This window comes from Cryptotermes secundus, unplaced genomic scaffold, assembly GCF_002891405.2.
Source record: "Cryptotermes secundus unplaced genomic scaffold, Csec_1.0 scaffold454, whole genome shotgun sequence".
In the NCBI taxonomy this organism is placed as follows: domain Eukaryota; kingdom Metazoa; phylum Arthropoda; class Insecta; order Blattodea; family Kalotermitidae; genus Cryptotermes; species Cryptotermes secundus.
The window spans coordinates 573,421-598,305 of NW_019729215.1; the positions used below are offsets into that span (position 1 = coordinate 573,421).

Sequence of the window (24,885 nt, forward strand, 5' to 3'; positions counted from 1 at the left end):
TTTTTGGCAAAACAACATTAACTGTGTCTGTTTTACTTAATTTAGAACGTAAAATGTGAGGCAGGTTTTCTTTCACTGTTTTGGTTTCCCCAGCCAGTTCTCATTCCACCAAATGCTTCACATCCACTAATCACCCTATCATCTGGTGTGTAGTCTTGGTAGTGACAGCATCCATGAGCAGCCAACATGAAAAGAGACTCTAAAATAATGTAGAAATGGGCAGATGTCCTGTTTAGCTTCTGGCTCTACAGAGTTAACGAATGAAAGTTATAAGTTAGGCATGTCAAGTTTAGTGTGTGTATGGTTCATAATTGCATCTACACATGGTCTGTCAAATGTTATTTACAGTTATTTTAGTTAGATTCTAGGGGTGGGGTGAGGCTGAATCCACTAGATATGTCAGCTACTAACTGGCCTAGTGTACCAGCCCCGGGTGATAGATGATGACTGTGGAGCAGTCGGTGGAATGATAATTGGCAGGGGAAACCAAGTTACTCTGAGAAAACCTGCCCCAGTGCCACTTTGTCCACCACAAATCTCACATGACCTTACCCGGGCTTGAACCCAGGCTGCTGCAGTGGGAAACCGGTGGCTTAACTGCCTGAGCTATGGCACGGCCAACGTTACTTGTAAGTCAACAGTTATAAACATGGTGACAGTGCGAAACTTTGAGGTTATGTTTGACTGTTTTCATCTGTAGGTACTTAATGCATTCTTCACAAAACTAAAATAAAAGAAAGAGAAATGATAGTATAGAAGTGTGGGACTAGAAATGGAATGAAACTGGGCCTTGAAGTTCTTGTTTAACTTTACAATATAAGCAACGAATGGTCATAAAGATAACTGCAAAATAGCTGTGTACACTTCTCTGCTCTTGCTAAATGAAGTATGTGTGTAAACCAAATATATTTTTGTTGCAGCTGGAGTCATCTTGTCTCAAGAGGGTCAGACACTTGTAACAGAGAAGACTGAAACAAGTCGCCAGCTTGGTAGCAGTGGTAGTGATAGTCCACGGACAGGGGGCAGTTCAGACAGGGCAGGAGGCAGAAGTGAGCTGCCTCCCCTAGAAGCATCGTCATTCACTCCACCGCCACCCTTACAACCTAACATCCCCAGTATGCCAACCACTGACATGTCCCAGCTGTATGGTGAGTGTATCATTCTGATCACAGCTAAAGCATTTGAATTCCAGCATCTCCTCTTCTCAGAAATATTATTCAGATCTTTGTACATGATATGTAGTGTCTGCAGTGCCTGTGGGTAGAGTGGCCTGGGAATGAAACTGTCCAGTCACCTCCATCTAGTGCCAAGGTTAAGAAAGCATGGAGTTCTACTTCCACTCTCCCATTTATCTTCATTTCATGTTGCTTAATAAAGTAAGCACTGGGACAGTTTTATTTTTATCTTAAAATCTGCAACTTACATTTTTTAAGATTGTGGTCTTGTGGGATGTGATGCCATGTATCCTGGCAGATAGGTAGCGATGTTTCAGAAGAAACTGGCTGCTTGCTGAAGACTGAGGCAGTGTACAGCTTTGAGACATGGGTTTGTATCTACCAAATTACACATCACATCTAACAAGGCCATGCTCTTAACATTCACTGCTGTGAAAATCTGAAATCTGAGCAGTACTTTTAGTTTTTATTTCTGCCATCAGAGTGGAGCACAAGACTAAGATAAAAGAAACAAATAAATGTACAATTAATATGTTGTTGGACATTATCCATCATCTTGTCTGTTCTTAAAAAAGCGTCCTGTACATTTAAGTTTCATTTGTGAGTATTGCATTTGATGACTAAACTGAAGGGAACCCTAAACTGAGGAAATTTAACACTGTAAAGTAAAAAGAAAGTAAAGCTATCCCTGTAACAGGCCGTGAAGGCCCTTAGGGTTGTGAGACATTGAGGGTCCCACATTATCTAGACGATCGGCTCAAAGGTGGTGGTAAGGTTGTCAGCCTTATGTGCCGGCTGCGCTTTATTCCCCAGGAAAATTATTTAATTAGTTCCTGTTACTCATTTATGTTAGAGGCTGAGTCGACCTCAGGGCCATGATGCAGCTGGAAGGATTAGATCAACTGAAAAAAATTCAATGGCCTCATCGGGACTTGAACCTGCGACCTTCCGGCTTGTAGCATAGCCCCTCAACCAACTACGCTACCGCGTGCCCCCAATTTAACACTGAGATTACTGAATTGGGATCAGTGAAATTGAATGCTGAATGAGGAAAAATGTTAAACTGAGGAACTACTCTCAAAAACAGCCTTGAATAGGGTGATCATTGTGTAGCCTTACCGAAAGGAACAAATTGGAGAGAGGGCATTATGTTTTGAAACAGTGACACAGTAATCAATATCAGACACATCTGAATGTTTCAGTTCCTCGAGTACTGGAGGGCGAGCTTGTAATTGACAGCATGGAATTCAACCCAAGACTGTCCATGAGTGGATCTGAAGAGTTCCAGGAACTGGCAAATTCTCTGGAGGAGGAAGTAAGTTCCAGAAACTGGCAAATTCTCTGGAGGAGGAAGTAAGTTCCAGAAAGTAGGACCTGAAACCGATCTGGAAACTGAAAGTGATAAAACCCTGGGCATTCAGCATTCTCTGTGTATGGAGATAGCAACTGCCTCTGAAACACTGATAATGTCATGCACCAAATCCCCCAATAAGATTTTCTTATGAGTTCCATGAAATTGTGCGCTGAACTCTATCTTATGTTACATACAATAAGAACACAGATTATTGAACTGTACAGTTACGTTAACTTTAACACCGTTTCATGTTCTTCTGGTACAATGAGCCTTAACCCTTTGCACACCACAAACTGATCAGATCTGCTCAGCGTTCTTGACTAAGCATCACCACAGCTGAAGAGACTGGCTCACCCCTAACTGATTAGTACACAGTTTCAGTGAGCAAGTGGCATCACCTGTGGCATGCCAATGTTTAGAGGAATGAACAGGGTTTCACATGATCTATACCTGCTCTTATCTTTCTCTGCAACTGCTTTAACATTTAAGCAGCTCTGGCGTTTCTATGCACCTCAGTTCTGTGGTAGGGCTTGACAGTCAGAGAGGGAAAGTACACCAGACTCAAAGTGATGGACACTCTTTTGCAGACTGATAATCTGGGTTGAAAATGCTAGCCTTCAACACCAAACATTATGTTGTAGTGACACTCAAGCTTCATATTTGGCAGATTTTCGGCCATGACGATTGTTTTTATAATTCTTTTCACATTTTCAGGCGAATACAATGGTTCAGATATGTCACAACTCTTTCCTCTATCATCCATATTCTTTCAGATTCACCATTCAGAATTGTCCTGTTGTTCACAGCTAACATATTGCTTTGGGATGTTTAAGCAGGCAATCTGCAACATGTTAGTTCTTGCATTTATTCTGTATCGCAGTTCAGTAAGAGGAAGTTAACCAACAATATCCTTTTGTTTCAGCTGAAGAGGGCCCTCTTTGATGTCCAGACTCTGAACTATGGTGCTGCAGATATTTTTGTCAAAGTTGTTGGTTTCTCGTAAGTAAAAATAATATTTATATCAGCAAGCATTCAAATCACTTGTAACTTAGCATGGAAAATTTCATGGGCTTGTAGGATATGACTTACACTGTTTGGTAAGCCTAGAACTTGCAATCATATTGTATGTCATATTAAATAATGTATGGTTAATGTCATATCATCCATATTTCACACATTTGGCATGTTTAACATTATATGTTTTTTCTTAAAAATCGCCTCGGTAAATGTTTAATTTCATACTTTCGAAGATCCATCTTCATATAAAGTATTTACACCATGCAATAAATGCCATTAGCATTAAGGCTGTGGTCTTCTGGGTTGTTGTACCATGTAATTTTGTAGATAGGTATCAACGTTTTGGAAGAACATGCCACCTCCATCTTCAAGGTAGATCTTTACTTTTTCTACTCTGAAGACGTAGACTGCAGTGTTATCTGAAACACTGGTGCCTATCTGTGAAACCAGACAGTGACACATCCCATAAGACTGAAGCCAGAATCCCATGTGTCATTACAGTTTTCCCATCAGTCAGAAAGAGATATATGATATGCCTTGGTGATGGATTACAAAGAAAGAAACATTGCTGGCATCATGACATTCATACCAAGTTGCATGAAAAGTAGTCAGTGTTGGCATTACTCAAGTCAGGACACATACACACACTTCACAAGTTAATATTTCGCCTCCTGCATCTCTACCTCTGTTTCTGGGTTCTGGGACGACCATATTGTAGGTAACTAATGAAAGCAATTGAGACTATACTAATGCCATTTCCTGTGGGTCAGCAAGCTCATCATCTCCCTCAAACTATTACTGTTCTCCCTTCATTTTAGTTCTCCATATTTCATTTCAATTGTTTACCCATTCTGTTGCCTTCTGTTACAAGTGACTTGTGCTGGTTGACATAGACCAGAAGTAGGCTGCAGGGGTATGCACCAAGAGGCAGAGGGGTATGCCTCGAGCACTATCATCCCTACTATCCATGGGACTTCTTTCTGCAGCCTCATTATAGAAAAAATATGTTTATGCTTTCTGGTTACATAGTTGATATGTGTTCATGAATGTGTGACTTTACTGTGACAGTCGCGGCAGTGTGGTGGTGAAGTTCCGCGTTGGTTGGGAGTTCAAGGAGGGCATCAGAAAGGCTCCTGATCCAGTAGACAAGGATGCAGTCCGACAGCGACTGGAAAGGCAGCTGAATTTGAATGGAGGCACACTGGGAACATACCATGTTCCAATGGGATCCATCCGAGCCAGGCGTTAGTACCCAACTTTTATATTACTGTAAACTCTCACAAATCTGGTTACATCTAATCTAGATATCAGATAATCCAGAACACGAAAATGAAAAATGCTGTTCACAGTTGAGTACACACTTAGCATTTAGGAAGGCAGATGAGCCACTTGTCTGTTCAGACACAACTTGACAGCTTCTTGAAACCTGCATCATTATGTTCAGAAAGAAGCACAGCTTCTGAGTCTTCTATTGATGAATGAACGTATCATCATTTTATAGTTTTGAAATAAAGGCTCTGCAGTGATGTTTTGTTGTTTATTTTTGTCAGCACTACTTACATCATTAAAGTTTCTATTTATTTGTGTTTTAAGCTTTTTCTGTCTTTTATGGCTACCTTTTGCTTCATCAGTCTGGATTATCGCTTAATCTGGATCATCCCCCCCAAATATTGTGGGTTGCAAGGTTTTGCTGTATGTTAAGCACATCAAACTATCATAACAGTTTGAATGAGATAGTTTCATGTGAAATACTTTGGTAGTCATACATCAAGTTGATGAAATCTTTTCGAGTTACCAGCTGTGTCAATTCAGATAAGTAGTCCAAAGTTTCAGAAACTTCTCCTGCCTCCATCATTAGGGAATAATATCATCATAACATCATTCATTGCACACATGATTACTGACTTACATATGCTCAATTTACAGATATCCCTGCATGTGAATGACATAATAGTTTTTTCTTACAAGAAGTAATTAAAAATTTTCAGTGTGTTGGGAATATACAAACAACAGACTGAGACTGACAAACAAGTGTGACAGTGTTCCAAGACAACATCAAGTACAGTGAGCCACTCACTGTCAGCATGAGGCTCACTGATGGCTAGTGTCTCGACTTAAAGAACAACTCAGCTTTGAAACATAACCCATTTATGAACTTAAGATTAAATATATCCTGAAGATGGAGACAGTAGGTTCCTCTTCCAAACTACATGGCATCGCATCTCACATGTCTCTATCAACTTGATCCATTTTCTTTTGAGCCTCTGTTTACATCCCATTGGGTTTGTTGGTAACATTTCATCTTCTGTTTCTGTTGAACTTATTGAGCCAATGATGATTCTTTACATAGTCACATATTACATTTAATTAAAATTAAATATTTAATTTAGCCAGTAACCATTTTTCATTGCACAGGGTGGCAATATTATGAGGACATACTCGTATGTGAGCCACACAGAACACATGGGCAAGCCCTTCCTCTCTCTGAAGTGTTGCACAAGAATGTTCTTCCATGCACTCATTCTTATGAACAAGTTGTCTCATACGTACGGCTGTGTTTTGCAGGTCTGCTTGATGCATGTCAGTTCAACAATGGGGAGTGTTCACATGACTGTGCATTCGACTACCACAATAAGATGGCGTTTGTGTGCATGTGTCCCACTGGCCTACACTTGGATGCAAGTGGCAAAAACTGCACTGACTCCCGTAAGTTGTAATTACAGACCCTCGTACTAGGCTACATCAAAGTCTCATAACCCAGAAGATCACAATGTGGTTCACCAGTGTGAAGACCCCAAATCCCATATTCCTTCTTATGCACCTTTCATAACAATCCTGCCATATCTTATTTGAACTACATAATTCATCAGTTGATGCAGCACACATGAAATGGTTGAATAACCTAACACAGGATTCCTTGAATTCTTTATTTTGTTCCATCACCACAGTAAGAAATATGGATACACACACATCTTTGTCTTTTCCTTTATGACATGTTTTGGCTCATTACAGCACCATCAGAGGTTGGACTTGTTTACATTCACCTGCAGTGGTCTGCTGGCATTCCCACACTGGCCAGTGTTCACCTTTAAGATTAAATATTAATACTGAAAGTGTTAAATCATTAAAATTAACAAATTTAGAGTTTATAAAAAGTTTTCTTACGTTTTTTCTGGGTGTAGTGGCTCTGTGTAGCTGTTCTGCTGGGGTTCATCCCTGCCTTATATTAATGTAGTTTGGGGGCATGTGACTGTAGAGGAGCTACACACAACTACTACACTGAGATAAAAACATAAGAAAACTAAATAAACTCTTAAATTTTTTTAACTATAATAATTTAATGCTCTAACTATTAATATTTAATTTTAAAACTGAACATACATTTTTGTATATAATGGCATTATGTATTACTAAAAAAATAGAAAATCCCAGTGTGTAAACAGTGGCCAATGTAGGAAAACCAGCAGGTGAATACAGGCAAATGTAAAAAAGCCAAATACCTGATGATGGCCTAATGAGCCAAATCATGCAAAAAAAAAACATAAAGTACATGGTGTATCAATATTTCTCACTGTGGCAAAGGAATAAAATAAAGAAATTTCACACACGCAATCAAATGCTAAAGTATAATATATACTGTTCCTTGACTTCATTTTATCTGTTGAAGAAACGTTATATATCAGCATCACAGGAAATCCTCGTGTCACACTCCTGCTCTCCATTCAGGAGGCCCACGTTCATATCTAGTTCCAGAGACTGCCTGTGATGACTGAGGTTCTCCTTTTATGGGTTTCTTCAGTCTCCCCAGGCAAATGCTGAGATAATACGTCAAATTAATTAATTACTACTTCATTCAAAATCCTTTTCAATTCATTATTCACTGATTAACTTACCATTTGATGCTCTGCAGCTTGAGCTATTCGTGGCTCTGTGGAATCTAGAAGGTAGCATACACCCCATAAGACTCTATTCCTGATGTTCACTGCCGTGAGAATGTCACATCTGAAGCTGCAAATAAATAAGATCCTACAGGGCAAGTGACCCCTTGTACTGCTTTCGTTCAGAATGAACTTCATCATATGGAAATGTCTGTCATGTGAACGTTTGTTTACAGTTCAGATTCAGTAAAACTGGAAAGAGTGTGAGTGCACATAACAGATAAATGCATATGTGCCTTTAATTTGTGACAGAATTTCTATTTTCTTGTGGTTGCTAGTTTTCTTTATTTGTAACGTTTAGTTCCAGTGGAAACGGAGTCAACACCAACGCACAGCCATGAGCCTTCACCTGAGCCTGTGCCTGAAGCTGCTCCTGAACCATCACCTGAGCCTGTGCCTGGAGCTGCTCCTGAACCAGAACCAGAACCAATTACAGAATCAGCTGAACCAACTAGAACCTCCACTGCCTCTACAACTATGCTGAACAGTTATGATACCAATCATCAAATGGGTCCCATACCAGAACATACCACACTTCAGTCGCAACAGTCAAGGCATCCTGACTATGTCACAGCTCAGCCATCACCATCTGGTCCCCAGGAACACCTTGGTCAATATGATAACAGTGTTGGTGAACAAGTTCCTGCATCAACTGAAATGGCTCTCTCAAAGCCAGAAAGTGTGTCAGTTCACGAGGCCCACGAAATTGCCCTGGATCATGGATCTTCACAAACCTCTTTACCTCAGGGGGAAAATAAAACCCATGCATTACACATTGCTGAAGGAAACAGCACTGAAATATCAGAGGATCCACATAAGTACTTTGCAGAAGTTCCAGCAACTGTTCAGGTGATTTATGATGATACAACACATGCAGAGCATGCTGAGCATTCTCCTGTAGATGATCACAAGCTGAATCACGATGGACTTGAATCCACCTCCTCTCCTCACTTTCATACAGAAACGCAGACTTTAACAGTCAGTGTTATTGACAGAAACCACAGTCAGACCACTCATATTCCATACAAAATGGCTCCACATGAATATTTCATGACTGACTTTCCTGTCGAGATGATTGCCAGACATGAACTGAATGATAGCATTGTGATGGTGAGTACCCAGAGCCCAGAATCTCTGACACCGCATGAATCAGAACATGACCGTAGCAACTCTGAAACTTCTGCAAGTCTCCCTGATGTATTTATGCCTTCTGAGGAAACACATACTGGTGTAGATACTATTGTTACAACTAATTCTCCTCTTACATCACATCCAATGGAACATCACACAGCTGTAAATGTAGAAACCCTTGCCAAGCACTCTGAAAATGAAGCCGAGCCCACAGATTATCCATTTGATATGGAAAAGAAAAGAGACTTTGCCCACAATTTTGGTGGAAATGGATCTGAAGAAGTAAACAGCTCCACAGGCGAGAAGTCACGAATAGCAGAGTCACTAGAGAACAGTGCAGAAGGACGTGTGTTCACATCCCATGGCGTGAAAATGGAGAAGGAAATTGAAACAAACTCTTCCAAGTTCCAAGAACAGGAGATACCCACTGTCATTCCTGTCAGAATTATTCATGCTAATGATCCTAGTCACAGTGACATGGTGATGACTGGTCATGCAAACATGTTGACACCAAGTGGAGACAATGTCACTGAAATAGTTCCTGGCAGCTATGATGAAATGGCTGCTCTTTCACCAATAACTCCAGAGGAGCACAAACATGATGGCGTCTTCTCCAATGATGTGTACTTCCCTGATTCAGAACATGCAGAAAACGACACTTTCTTGAATGCATTGTCACCAGAAGATTATGACAACCATCCTCTGCGGCCGGTTACTGTCGTGTCAAGACCCACAGAAAATGCGACATCTGTGACTAATCTGAAGTTAAAGAAGGGCCCACGTCTTGATGATGATCAGATGTTTCAGATGAACCCAAATGAGGAGCATGAACATAATGTTACTAATGAACCTACTGTTGAAAATATATCGGCGATTGTTCATGTTTCTGAATCAGTTCCACTGTCACCTGTAACCCCAGTCACAGAACTCTACCATGAAGAGGCCCACATGTCAGACAGTGAACGGTTCCCATTGCCGTCGGATGATAATTCACATCCAAACTTAATTTCTGCAGGAGAAGTTCATGAACATGGGAATGTGACGTTTGAGGCTGTTCAGCATAATTCTGAGACTGCAAACAAGAGTGAGGATGCTTCCGTTGCTGTTGATGCACTTGGTGCATATGAGAACGGTACTGAACCTGCAGCAAGAGACGCTATGCTGAAGTCTGAAGTGCTGAAAGGTACAGATGGCCATGTCACTGAAGATGACATACTGGCAGTGAGTGTGACAGAAAGCATGTCTGAAGACGCAGCTACAGTCCCAGCCATTACTACCGAGAATTTTGTTTCATCAGGTACAGAAGTTCCTGTCATGAAACCTGAAGAGGTTTCTACTGACAGCACGTTGAAAGATGTTGAGATGGTCACCATGCTGGAGCCAGAGTTGGTAACTGCACCCGACAGCAATTTTACATCATCAGTTCTTGTACATGATTCAAACAATTCTAGTGAAAGGAACGTGAGCTGGCCTTCGAGGGAGAACGTGATTGAGGACGGTAACGTGTTGCATCCAGGTTTGTTCAACACAACAACAGAAGATGAAGTAGACCATCCCTTGACAGTTGCTCCTCTCAAAGAACATCTTGAAAACGAAACCATTTCACATAGAAACTTACATGAAGATAGGGAGGCCCATGAGACAGTGGCAGAATCGGAGCAGTCAGTCGAGTTGACCACACGAGTGGAGTCTGTGGACGCCGCTGCTGAGAGCGTGCTGAATGATGCAGAGAACAGTACTGCCTCTCCAAGTGACTCTCTGATAACCCAATCAGTTGTTCAGATGTTGACAGCTAAGATCTTGGAATCACTTTCAAGTGAGTCGAGCTCAGAGGCAAATTACGTAACTACTGTGATTCCTCATGAAGAAAACGACATTTCATCAGGAGGGGAGGTGAATGATAAGGGAAAAGAGACAGATATTTCCATGAGTGCAATACCAGAGAACAAACAGCTGGATGCCATACAACCAGAGAATGAAGTTCTGGTACCTACTGCTCAGAATATAACTCAGAATGGAGAAATGAAGTTGTCCCCCATGAGCAATGATACAGAAACAACCACTGATTCAACAGACATGACTGATAAAGGTGATGTGGTAAGTAATGCAGAGTCTCCCAGTCTTCTTGTGAGTTCAGGTGAAGATGCAACCCCATCCACTTCCCCAGAGGAAAGTAACATGAATAAAACTGAAGGAACTACAACTACAACTACTACAACAGAAACGCCCTTGGAAAGTGATAATGAAGCTGATGATTCTGATCTGTTCCTTGGTAAGCCAGAAGGAGAGCGCATAAACACAGTGAAACCCCTCCCTCACAACATTTCGTCCACACGCAGTGAATACAAATCCAGTACAGAATTTTCTTCACTTGGTATCACTAATAGCACGGATGAAAATTCTCATGGTGACTTGGTAACAGGAGTCAGTGACCACAGCAACACTGCATTTGAGAAGCCACACGCATTTACTGACATAGAGAACAGACTTCTGGTAGAGTCTGGTAAGGTCCCTGACATGAGCACATCATCCACAACAGAGTACGCGAATGAGATCCATGCCTTGCCTCCGAGTGGAGGTGGGAACATCATTCCACCAACAGCACAGAGCGTCGTGCTGATTGATCCAATCACAGGTGAAATTCAGGCTCCCACATCAGTTGGCCAACTGAAGAATGAAACCTTCTCTGCAGTCGTGACTGGAAGCGATTCTGCCATTGAGCATGTACAGCACAGTGAAAATGCAACAGCTCCAAAGGCAGAGAAAGATCTGTCTGTTGTTTCCATAAGCAGGCAAGAGCAAAAGAAGAAAGACTTCTTAAATGGCTCGGTGAACAAGAAGACTCTGAAACCCACAGGCGAGATAAGCAGCCTGCAAGGAGACAGTGAGCAACTGATTACTGATAAGTCAGTGATTAACCTGTATGAGAAGAAGACAGTTGATAAATTGCAGAAGTTTGATAAAGACAACAGCAAGAAAATAGATAAGATGGGTTTTGCAGCTTTGCCAGTCTCTGTTATGGAATCTGATCTGACTGAAGACATGGATGTAACTACAGCTACAAAGGAAATGTCTGCATTAGCTACATCTTCAAGCACAACTGCTATGCCCATTCCAGGCACAAAGTCTACAACTGAAGCATCTGGTTCAGTGGAAAATGAGCCGAGACCTGTCGATGAAGAAGACGAAAATGAGGACCCTCTCATACTTTTACGAGGTGATGTCGAGCATGTAAATATTGTGGAGCCAAATGATATGGCAAAGAAGGAACAAAAATCAGACCCACAAAGAAATAAGGCTTCTAGATATGAAGGCAAGACAGTCATGAATGAAAACGTCACGGTGGCAGATGATGAGCATATTGTGGCTAGGAGTGACACTGCATCCAAGACAGAGGATGCTCCAGAATCAGCTATAGCTGTTGGTATTGAACCTGCAGTCTCATTAGCAGCAAATGAAACATCAATACTGGCAGATGATCTTCTGACACCCAGGATACAACATGAGAGCGACACTGTAGTCCCTCTGAGAAGTAAGAATGAGTCATCATCTTCCAGCACTGCCTCCAGTGAGGAGAAAGTGATGGTGGTAACATTACCTACTGATGAATCATCATTAAATTCTGATAATCAGGATCCAAGTCCTAAAGTATTAGGTGGAAATGTTGAAGACAATACAACTGTAGTTGATATTCCTTTGCTCACATCCATGAATTCAGAGTCAAGCAGTGAGATACTGAATGCTGCAGGAAATAGTACAGTAACAAATGTTAATCATGGAAATGTGGGAACACCACTTGAAGAAGGTAGTGATTCTGAGGCCCCCACTACAGCACCTTCTTTGGAGCCATCTATAAACACAACCATTGAAACATCATCAAACTCAGAAGAAGTTCCTGCCATTACTGTAGTAACACTGAACAGTGAAGATCTTGCCAAGTTGCACAAAGGAACAACTGTGACACTTGAAGATGGTGAGTCACAGAACTCAACAAGAAATTTTAATACAACAGAGGTGATAGAAGATGCATCTCCAGCAGGACACAATAATGGTGTAATACACCAGTTGACTGCTGAAAATGGTACAGCGGTTGGAGGATATGTGTTTGGAGAGGTACCCATGGCATTTTCAAAATGTGCATCAGGTTAGTAGACAATTTTATACTTTGCTGATGATAATTCGTTCACTGCATTTGACATATATAATTGCCAAAATATATCTGCGTGTCACTCTCACCCTGGCTCTCCCAGGCAGTGTCTCACGCGAGGCGGGGAGATGCTGCTAGATGCATGAGTTCAAGTTGAAGACAACTTGGTTCCCCGTTACTTTCTCCATACCTCGTACTGGCAACATGTTGCAGCACACCCCATCGTGGCAGAGTCATCTTCAGTTTCAAATTTAAGCTCACAGGGTGGCTGAGAATACCGTATTTACGCATGTATAGGCCGTGTGTGTGTATAGGCCGCAGCACAATTTTCAGACAGAAATTATAGAAAAAATAATTTTCTTGGAATATTATTTCAGGAGTAGAACACCCTGTATTACTAATTATGAATATAATTTTTTTTTAAAATGAAGTGTGATTTCGAAAATTTCGAATATAAGCCGCACCCCAGTTTTCCTCTTGAATTTTTGGCAAAAAATGTGCGGCCTATACATGCGTAAATACGGTACATTACACCCATGGAAGCATCAGTATTAGCTGGGATAAAATGCATGTTTACTGTCGACCCCTGCACCAGCTGTGTACTAGCTCTGGCTGTCATGAGGTCCATCTCAAATGCAGTTTTTGGCCTGTGCTCAGAAAGAAGGCTTCAAGGGGTTAAGAGAATATTTCAGTTCCTCTGAATTTTAAAATATAAGTTGTCTCATGTAGATGTTGAGGCAGTACTTTGAATCAGGCCAACACTGCTTTATTCCACATCGTTTCAAGTTCAGATTCACTAATCATCCTAACACAAAGCGCAGTTGACAGTGCCATTAAATAAAACAAAGACAAGTAAATAAGTTACACTGGATAAGGATAGTGATCTGTTTTACAGGTCAGTTTCAGTGCGTGAATGGAACATCACATGAAGGAGCCTACTGTGTGAGTCAGGTGGCAAAGTGTGACTCCGTGAATGACTGTTCAGATGCGTCAGATGAGATGGGCTGTGTAGAGGAGGGATGCCCCGGCAACTTCCAGTGTTCCAGTGGTCAGTGCCTCAAGAGACATCTGGTGTGTAATGGCATTGTGGACTGCAATGATGGCAGTGACGAGGTGAACTGCGGTAAGTAACAGTCAGTTTCCTGAAAAGTGCAGCTTTCATTTGCCATGTTTGGGCTTGGTCACGGCACATGTTGGCAAGAGCATGCTGTAAATTTTGTAATATCTTTGAGCGCTGTGTGTTATATCCACTGCAAGAAGCATTCAAGAAAACACGTTTTGCACATTATACTTATGCCACTTTTCTTCTCAGTGTGAATTTCTGTACCGTTGCTAGAATCATATTTCTGTTTCCAGAAAAATGGCACTGTCAGTTTGATGAGTTCCAGTGTTCATCAGGCCGCTGCATACCATTCCTGTGGCACTGCGATGGCAAGCCAGACTGCGACAACCACACTGACGAATACAACTGCATGAGTGAGTTGAAAAGTGTCATACTGTTCCTGCAGAATGGTTCCAAACATACAAAATTAAATGCAAAACTTTCCGACCAAGTGCTGAGGCAGTGTGCCACATATGTCATTCTACTTTAAGCACAGGCAATTACTCTGACCACTACAGGGCTGAGCAAGCTGTGTTTATAAGGGAGAACTCAGTAACCTCTGTTTGAGCCGATGACTACTTATGCTATTTATGGCAAGGACATGCGATCTCTTGTCAGCTATCAATTTACTGATATGTCCTTTGTGATGATGCAATGACATCCTAGGTTCCTGTGGAAATGATGAGTACCTCTGCCCAGAGCGGTGGTGCATACCGATGACCTGGCGATGCAATGGGATTGCTGAGTGCGCTAATGGGGAGGACGAGAAATTGTGTGGTAAATGCTACAGTTTCACATATTTTAAACTTTCTTACTCCTTTGTTAATACTTTCATCTGCCACTTCTGTTGCTTGATGGACAGAAGTTTACTTCATGCAATGCCGAACTGATCAGGTGACAGGTTGTTTTCGCTGTGAATGTAATTGTATAGTCTCCTCGAAATGTCACAAGAATGTAAGTGACAGTATAAATGCACCCATATGGGCCTTCACGGCCTGTTACAGGGATAGCTTTATCTTACCTTTTTTACACAGTTCATTTAATTAGGATTACATGGATGAAATTAACTGTTTCTCCTATAATTGAGAGTGTCCTGGCTTTTCATACGTAACAAATATGTAACAGTGGAAAGTAAAGGTAAATTTATGCTTGTTCTTAATTAAGCATTGCACTATCATGAAAATGTATGAGGGGGACGGGAAGTGGAGGTATACCCATACACATTCTTAACCTCAACTGTAGATGGCCTGGGGATATGGCCCTTGGATGCTGTGGAGAAGAGAGACAATCTCTTGCCTGGTTGTCTAATCCATACTGTAATCACTATATAAACAGGGCTAACCGAGCTCCTAAAAATAACGATATCTCATTTCAAATGGAAATGCTTGGAAACTCACTCGGGTGATAGCATCACTGCTTTTCTCAAAAGAACCCGCAAAGAGTTAGTCATGTATGAATGCAATGCACTTTCTCTGAGCGCAGACTGTTCACTGGACCAGTTCCGATGCAACACAGGGGGCTGCATTCCGAAGATGCAGGTCTGTGACTCTGTGGAGCACTGCCCAGATATGAGCGACGAATGGGGGTGTGTCCGTCTGCACAATGACACAATGAACTTGCAGATAAGGTATGTAAGTTATTCTTCCAAGTTAGTTGTGTTTAAAAGACAGTACATTTCTGTAAGTTATTCTTCCAAGTTAGTTGTGTTTAAAACACAGTACATTTCTTGTGACATACAGTACATACCAGTGACCAGTACATACTGGTGACTACAGTGGAACACAGTGACACATCCATCTCGGGTTCCTTTCTGGGCTATGGATTTGAACACTGAACTGGGGTAAATATAAGAGTGACATTACTGAACTGCGGAACACTTAAAGGGGGAGTCCACTGCATTATGTGGGGGAATGGCCAACAAGAATGCTTGTCCTTGGAAGCAAAATTTTGGAGTGGAACTCATATTTAATGGTCCTTGCTATAAGGTTACTTTCAGTGGCCCCACTATTCAGTTGTGTTCAGGTCAAGGATGCAATCCACCATCCACTATGAAACTGTAGACAGGGATTTCGTTACATTATCACGACAAATATGTCTGATCCATCTGAAGACGTTGAGTACATTTCTACTACAACGTAAATGGATACATGGATTACAAAAACAAATTAAACTGTCTTTTTCTTTATGAAGGTCACATTAACAAATATCAGCATAATGCTACAGCAGAAGGCCATCTTAAGTTGTATGTCCTTCCAGGAAAGGGGACTAGAAGTAAGAAAACAAATGTGTATAATTCTTTGTTGAGCAGGTCTGCAGAGGGGACATGGCACCCTGTTTGTGGGGATGGCTGGGACAGCAGCTGGAGTGACCTCGCCTGCCAGAGCCTGGGGTACAGTAAGGCCATCTTCACCGAGAACCCACCAGTGAGTGACAGTGTCAGCGAGTATTATGCCCTGAAACCAGGAAATGCAGTGCCCCTAAGAGGGGCAAGTTCTCAGCTGACATCATCACTTCAGAAGTCTGGCAATGAGTCTTCCTGTACATCGGGCACTGTGGTCGAAGTCTCATGCCAGGAGTTTAGTAAGTACCATTTACCCTTATGTTTTTGTTCATAGAATTCCTGCATTTAATGTTTCCTTTTTATGTTCCAAAACCAGTTTGCACATAAACAAAATACAGTAAACCCTCATTAATCTAGTTACAGTTAGTCTGGATCAAAATATGAAAAGTGAAAAATTCTGTTCACAGTTCAGTAAACAAACTAAAGTCCTCTCTGTAACAGGCTGCAGGGGGCCCATAGGGTTGAGACATCCAGGCTCCCACATTTTCTAGACAATCAGCTCACAGATGGCGGTGAGCTTGTCACCCTTAAAATGCCGGCCACCCTTTACCCCCAGGAAGATTCCTGGTACTCATATGTCAACTTTTTCTAGTTGTTTCATTGATCCTCTTTTAGGCATTAGCATCCTAACATTTAAAATTATGCTACACTTATTTTCTCATTCCAGAAACAGACAGTAATCGTTAATATTGCATTGATAACGAAGTAGGACATGACAATAAGTTGCTTTTGAGGCGGAAACATATGTATGTATACAAAGTAAATAATTCTTAAAAAATAAAAATTTGGAAGTGTGGTTCAAATATAAAGTCTGACAAATCATTCATATTATTTGTTGTTCATTTAATACATTCCGTTGTCTTTCTTTTATTTTATACTTCGCTTTTTCTTTTCTGTGGTAAGTGTTTTAACCTTCCCCCATCTCTGTTACACACTAATTCTGCAATGTCATGGTACTAGTGGATAGCAGTGGAACTGATAGGTGCATAGTGTGTGTCCATATCAAATGGAGAAACTCTGAAACAGAAAAATGATTGGGTGCTTTGGAATTCTACTGTAAGCAGGTTTTGGTGCTGCACTACTAAGTTGGTATATATGAATGTGGTATGTGTGTTGCAGCTTGTGGTAGCCATGGCCTTGCTGATGGAGTTGCGGCGCGGCTAGTGGGTGGGGATGGTGCTACAAACGGCCAGTGGCCATCAGTGGCTTTGCTGTACCACACGAGACACAAGTCAAGTTGCACTGCCAGCATTATCAGCCCCAAATGGCTCCTGTCCTCTTACAGCTGTCTCCATCTCAGGTACATTCTCCAGCAATACAGTAAGGTTTGCAACACTGCATAGTCTTGCCTTTGTACCTTACAGGACACTTCTTCCAATGTTCAAATTTTGCTGGAGAGGAAGTACAGGTCAGAGCTCCCACATTTGTCACCCTTGGGACCAGACCAAGGCCAGACCACAGAATTTTCTGAACCATGGGTAGTCAACATATTAGGTAATCAGAACGCCGAACTATACCATTATAATATGATATATCAAATTGTACTGATACAATATTCATGCATACAAACATTACCAACACACTTTTGCTTGCTGGTCCCACTGAACCCATATTTATGGGTCATTTGATGAACCAAACTTGTCCTGGACCATGGGTGATTGTGCCTGATTTGAAATGCCCGACCTGTACTATATATGTAAACAAGTGGGGACTGCGCTTCACTGGAATATCTTTATTTTCCAAGTGCTTTGTCTCTACTGTTGTCATGTACATTACTGCTTTCTGTTGTTCATGCACTGAAGACATGAAGTCTGTGTTTCACAAAAATAGCGTAAGTTGGCTGAAGTTGTCATCCTTCTCACACACAACCAGAACTTCGAGCATCATGTCTGAGTTCATTCTATGGTTTTCCAGGGTCCCACCAGGCAGATGTTGGTGCTATAGTGCCTTAAATTAGACCATTACTGCTTCCTTTCCAATCCATTCACCATCATCTAATCATTCAACGCTCTACAGTCTGAATTGCTGAGAGTGTCATTATATCATTAAATAAAGTGCAAATAATTTATTTCCTACAATATATTTCCATCTACAGCGCAGCTCATTATTGTTCCCTTTCTTTCTCACGACACGTTTCGGCCATGCACGGCCATCATCAGGTGTCTCTAATTCACTGAAATTGTTGCACTTTGTGGATGGTCCAACTTCTCATATCTCATGTGAATGCAATATCTCTACATACACAACACTACTACACAAGCAGGGTGAAGAACCTGCAGTCAAAGGGGCATATGTGATAACTACACCAACATACTTGGGAACTACACAATAACACACAAACACCCATACCGCTGTGTAAATAAATCCAAACAAGGAGACTTCAAACAATGTTGCTGCATTGTAGACAGAAGTATACTGTACAAAATAAAGGATATATTAATGCAACAGGATGCTAAAATACAGTATTAAAAATATAAATAAATATAAGCACCATACAGAATAAATGGCTGTGCATTGTACCATTGTAGCGGCCTGGCAACACGGTGTTAACACATGGTAACTTCTTCTACCGAGAAGCTGTGGTACAGACAGTGATCATAGCTGTTACTGATATGACTTGTCTCTGAGTTGCTACGAAGCACTTCACTGTTTTTGCATTTTATCTGCAGTTTGTACAACACATGTAGCCAGACGTAACACCCCATCATTGTCGCTGTGCTTAGCTGTAGGATGTTGGAGCACTTGGAAGTGGAGATCGTACTTTAGGATTGTTTTAGTGGTGATACTTGATGGTTTGCCTGGGGATGAGACGTGCATCTGAGGGTCTGTTGTGTGTGGTTACATGCAGGAAGTGACATGACACTGGTTCACTGCTGTAAAGTTCATATGAATGAAATGACAATAGATAATTGTGTGCAGTGCCTGAATGGTTCACAGCTGTGGTCACAATCTTTCATCATGCTCTCTGAGGGGTTTCTTAATGTATAGGTAATTTACACGTTTCGGTATCACGCTTTTCATTATGTACGCTGATTAAATGCGTGCTGCACCATGCTAGGCTGTTACCACTCACATGACCCTTCCTTGTCTTGTCAAATCTAATAAAGGAACGATATGACAGTTGGTTGCCCTTCTAACGCAACAGTCAACTCGTGGCCTTACTTATTTACTCATAGAGCTGAGCCCTTCTTGAGGAGAAGCCAAATATAATCAAGAATTTCCCAGCATTTTATGGAACCCAAAGGTTCATTACTGTGCTCACAAGAGCCTTTCACTTGTCCCTATCCTGAGCCAGATAAATCCAATCCTTACTCTTTTTTTATTGCTAGTGGGGTGGGACTAAGTCCCTTGCACTGCGGCCACTTCTGGCCTATTGTACCAGCCCCAGATGATAGGTGAGGGTGATTGTGGAGCAATTGTTGGAATGAAGATTGGCAGGGGAAACCAAAGTACTCATAGAAAACCTGCCGCAGCGCCACTTTGTCCACCACGAATCTCACTTGACCAGACCCGGAATTGAACGCGGGGCGCCGTGGTGGGAAGCCAATGACTAACTGCTTGAGCAATGGCATGGCCAATCCACACCCTACTACCATTTGAAATTGAAATCAGTTCTCATCTGAGAGAAGTAGGTACTAACCACACCATCTGTTGAGCCTGTTGTTATTAACATACTGGGATTTGAACTGCAGCCCTTTAGCATGTACCTTGAGCTGATCAGTTACAGTCTGGAAGCGGCCCTTTGCATTTTGCCCTAAAGTACAGCAGAATGACTGTGCCATGTAGGCTGTGAGTGGATTGGTACGCTTAGGACATGCAGGGGGTGAGATCAGGCTGCCAGCCCTTAGCACCAGTGAACATGAAGGTAAACATACATAGGCAGCTCTGTTGGGATATATGAGGAAATTTGTCTTCAGAATTGGATCTGCTGGTGATACTTGCTGTCTTACCTGTGGCAGTAAAGCTGTTTATTTATTCAAGGATTTGAAAGGAGAGTGAAGTTTGCAGGTCCCTAACTTTGTGAGTGCACCGGCTGTAAAGATTCCCGCGTTCTGGGATGTGGTGCTGAGTAGAACATTGGAAGGTTACAAATATTTTGGAGACAGCAGGTTCCTCCAAAATGTGGGTGATGTTCCACCAGACTGCACGGTGTCACATCCCAGCAAATAATTGTCATCACTAACTGTGTGTTCCGACAGGGACAAAATGCTGACTGCAGACAGCTGGGTGGCATTTGGCGGCGGGTCCATGTTTGAGACAGATAAGCCAGAGACCCAGATACGAGAAGTTCAGTCCATCATCCCGTACCCACAGGTGAAATACAACCAGTTCCTCTACAACAATGATATTGCGCTTATTGAACTGAGCCAGCCACTCATGTTCACACGATATGTGGGTGCCATCTGCCTGCCAGAGAAGGAAATTGAGCCACGCCAACTCTGTGTCACTGCTGGCTGGGGTTATACTTCTCCTGGAGGTGAGATATCTCAAATAATCCTTAGCTCTCATCTGATGTCATACATATTCTTCACTTCAATTATACATACAGCTGGAAGGAACATTAGAGTGCTCAATATGAAGATTCTCACAGTCATATTATTATAGCTCCCTGCCCATCTAGGGAAGTTGGTAGAATCCATTTCATAAGGCAAATTCTGTTACCTGAACTGATGGAGTCATGGTAGCAGGAGGGCCTCCAGCTTAACATGGGCTCCATATCAGGGTGTTGCTGGTGTTCTTAGCGAGTCCACAGTTTTACCTTTCACATCATCCAAGCTTTCATTCTCTGAACAGTAAACTCTGTACATAAATTTGACTGAGGGTCAAACTCAGAGACCTCTGAATGGGAATCTGATGTCTTACCTCATTATCACTAGACATATTTTCAGTATACTGCATCTCAAACATCTTTGAGATTGCATCATTATCAGATAGTGCTGTAGACCAGTCTGCTTTTACCGGTTCTCACGGTCTCTTTGCTTGCGGATTTCTTATATTTTTCCTTCTACCCTGAAGATGGAGGCGATACGTTCCTCCGAAACGTTGGTTAACACAACATATACGCGGTGCCAAATCCCAGAAGACTGCTTTCTTCATAAATGTTATGTTTTCTGCAGAGATCAACTTCAGCCAGTACCTCCACTACTTGCCAGTGCCGACCATCGACCTCAGGGACTGCAATAGTACCAAGCATTATGCAGGTTTCATCACTCAGGACGAGATATGTGCTGGCTTCACAGATGCAGAGAAGTCTCCTTGTTATGTGAGTTCTGCTCTACTTTCCAACATGTGTTCAGTGGACATTAGCCTTTCTGCAACCCTTGTACAACTGACATTTCTGTTGCGTGTCAGAAGCCATCACTATTATCATACTGGGCTGTCAGTGTTGGGTATTTATTGATTGATTATAAAACCATTTTACATTTTGTTGACAGAAACCTTATATTTGTGATACACAACACGATGTACACTACAAAAATAGTTTTTGGCACATTCAGAAAACAAAGTTGAAAAATGTGACTGTTAGCTTCACAAAGTCTGTCAGTCCACATGTAACAGCTAGAGAACTGCAGATGACATTAGCATTGAGTTTTATACTGGGTACAGTTTTGCCAAAATTTGTGAGCACATTCTGGTTTTGATTACAGCTGGACAGCAATAATAGATACTTTATGTGAACACTTAACATGCCTTCAGCATGCCTGTCAAGTGCAGCTCACTAGACTGAGGGGTGTTTCAGACAGAAGTTTAGAAAAAATAAAACACACATTTTATGTCCGACGTCTCCTCCTTTTTTGTAAGTATTATAGCTTCTAAGTAATTAAACATGGAGAAAAATGCGCCAGATTGAAAGCTGTTTTCTGGGAGCTTGATGCCATGTAGTCTGGTAGGTGGTTGTCAGCGTTTTGGAGGCGCATGCTTGCTCACACTGTATGACAGTAATGTCTGCAGTGAGCACTATGAGAGCCTCAGACATCAGTTTGAACGTAATATATTTTACTGCCTCACAGAAACTCAATTTCCCTTCATAGAAACGGAATTAAAGTTTATAGTACTTTCATTTTTCATTTATTTCATTAAAAGTCAGAATTGTAGCTGTGTACATTGCCAGCTGCTACCACATTAAAACTCTTCATTTTGCCCACACAGTGTATTCTTGTGTTCCAAATGATTCTCAAAATAAACACTGATTATCTCCCTGAACAGCATTAACTGGTTGGGCTTTATTATGGAGTCCCAGTGTTTCCTGTGCCAAACAGACTGAATCTTCTAAGTGTCCCCTTATTTGAAGTAACTTTAGGCTTGAAGGGGATAGAAGAGTGGGGTAAAGGGGTGTGCATCCATCCAGTGTTGGCTTGACATGTTGAATGTAGCATTACCATGCAAACAGAAATACAAAGAGGGACAGCTGAAGACAAATACAATAGATTATTTGGCTTTAGGACAGAAGAGGAAGTGTAAGGATCCATATATGATTGGGTGACAAAGCTGTATGTGTTGCAGAATGATGAGGGCGCACCACTGATGTGCGTCAGTGAGGGCGGTGTCTGGGAGCTGCAGGGAGTCCTCAGCTACCACAGCAACTGTGGACAAGGGTACCATCCATCCATTTTCAGCTCCATCACTGCTGTAAGAGGCTGGGTTGAGAAGACTGTCGGCTCTCGCTTTGAGCGCAAATCAACGTTTAACGTACGGCGACGGAGAGCACTGGCGGAAATTTTAAATTAGGGAGTGTACGGAAGGAGAGAGTGCCAGAGTAAGAGCACAGTGCAGGTTGCATAATGCAACAGCTATGCCCGTGTAGTGCAAGTCATACAGCAGGTTTAGGCATACATTCTCTTGGAGTTTGCTGTAAGTGAAGGTAAGACTGTATACTCTCATTTTCAGCCAGTCATGTTGGTAACCAAGTCAAATGTCTGTGATTGTATGCCGAAGTGGCTGCTGTGCCAAAATGTACTGTGCTGTACTCACCAACATGACACATTGGTAATGTGGAAGACTTTGAAGTTATTTGCTGGAATTTAGTCTCTCTCTTCCATGTGTGACTGAAGAGGTCGAGAGAAACCAAGCACTTGTAGCTTCAGCTACAACAGCATATATGCTACTGAACACTGGGTGCTCATACATTCCAGTGTAGGGTTCATGCTTTGAAATTTCAGTTAACTGTTATTAAAAAATTGGAAATTTTGTATAAACATTTGTGTGGCACATGCATTAGATTTAAAACATGTCAGATTTGAATTTGTTTCTGTTTCTCTCTTCAAGCCTTTTGTGGAATAGATAAGGAATTAACAGAAGAGAGATTTGAAACATTTCCTATAGGGTTTAATGGTAGGCAGACTTCACACCACACACTGAGAAGTGAGGACAGAAGATTACTGAGGCCTGATCTTCTCACTACAGTGAGTATTAAGATTGCAGTCTTCTGGGTTGTAAAGAAGTCACTGCTTCTGCTCTGAAGGTTAAGCCAATAGAATCCTCCTGAGCATAACAGCCTATCTGTCAAACCATGTAACGTCACATTTCAGAAAATGTAATTTTAATATTCACCACTTTGAGAACTCTGGGTCTCATCTGCAGAAATCTAAGACATTTGGTACAAGGATGTTCATCTTCTGCAGTAAGGACCTCCAGAGCTATGGAAGTTTCTAACCACCCAGTGTTTCAATTGAAAATTCCCCCCAGTCTGTCTTGATTACTCTCCTGTGCAGAGCATAATAGAGGGGCAGGAGATGCATCCATCTCTGCATGTCACATAATTTTCATGTTTACTGATGGTTAGGCTGATAATTATTGTGTTAACCTTTAGGCCTCCACATTTTCAAGCACTGACACATCCTCCAGACTCGTTTCATTTCGGCAGTATTTGTGTTGTTATTCTGACTTTGACTGGACAAAAATTTTACTGCCTCTTCAACTTAAATTCTCTGAGCAGGAACAAAGGTTCAAATCTTCATAGAACACGTGAAGTTGGTATTCAGAAGTGGCATGAAGAGAAACAGAACACATTATAACATTATAAACGAGTACATGTATGGTTGGTCCTGAATATGTTAAATGGTAGTTTCTGCGAAACTGCCTTACATCACACAGGTCAATAATGTTACTGAAATAAACATAAGACATGATTACAGGAAGCATATTAAAGAAGTTGCCAAAATGGTTAAGTTATACAGTATGTCCCGAAAGCTGATACTGATAGTATAATGGCAATGCAAAAACGTCGCTCAACGCAAGAAATTGAAGTGTGGATGGTGGAGTGCACATAGTAAACACTTATATGTATATAGTAGATGCACAAGCGTCCATATTTTCTGCATCTGCGAAGGATGTTATGGACAGTCTGTACATGCACGAATTCCGTCCTTTGGGTTGCATTACATGCAGCCACGTGACAATATGTTTCCTAATATTGCTGTTTACGCAAATGATTTGCTTAACTGACTGATTTCCATTAAAGCAATGCTATATGCAGAGAGACAAGGGAGAATGTAGAAGCAGTTAGCTGCTGAACTGTTTGTACAAGTGTGTGAATGTATATACTTGTCAGAGTCTGAGAGGAGTTGACTGAAGAGCAAAATGGCGTGACATGAGAAAGTGAAAGACAAAGTGAATTATGATATTTGCTCAGGCTTATTTGTCTAATAAGATAGAAGATATGTAAATACTGTAAAAAGAA

At 41.5% G+C, this 24,885-nt stretch overlaps 1 protein-coding gene across 2 annotated transcripts in view; it reads left to right on the forward strand.

Annotated features, from left to right (window-relative positions):
* Positions 1–24,885, forward strand: part of LOC111865478 — an 82,624-nt gene extending 57,739 nt beyond the window's left edge. For both annotated transcript variants that reach the window (XM_023853562.2, XM_033751846.1), the window contains 15 exons: positions 921–1,148; positions 2,378–2,490; positions 3,452–3,528; positions 4,615–4,790; positions 6,112–6,252; positions 7,786–12,759; positions 13,658–13,885; positions 14,119–14,238; positions 14,531–14,641; positions 15,347–15,491; positions 16,173–16,444; positions 17,325–17,505; positions 20,405–20,682; positions 21,323–21,468; positions 22,710–24,885. In XM_023853562.2, coding sequence (XP_023709330.1) covers positions 921–1,148; positions 2,378–2,490; positions 3,452–3,528; positions 4,615–4,790; positions 6,112–6,252; positions 7,786–12,759; positions 13,658–13,885; positions 14,119–14,238; positions 14,531–14,641; positions 15,347–15,491; positions 16,173–16,444; positions 17,325–17,505; positions 20,405–20,682; positions 21,323–21,468; positions 22,710–22,934 — 7,415 coding nt within the window. In that variant the 3' untranslated portion in view covers positions 22,935–24,885. The remainder of the gene's footprint in view (positions 1–920; positions 1,149–2,377; positions 2,491–3,451; positions 3,529–4,614; positions 4,791–6,111; positions 6,253–7,785; positions 12,760–13,657; positions 13,886–14,118; positions 14,239–14,530; positions 14,642–15,346; positions 15,492–16,172; positions 16,445–17,324; positions 17,506–20,404; positions 20,683–21,322; positions 21,469–22,709) is intronic.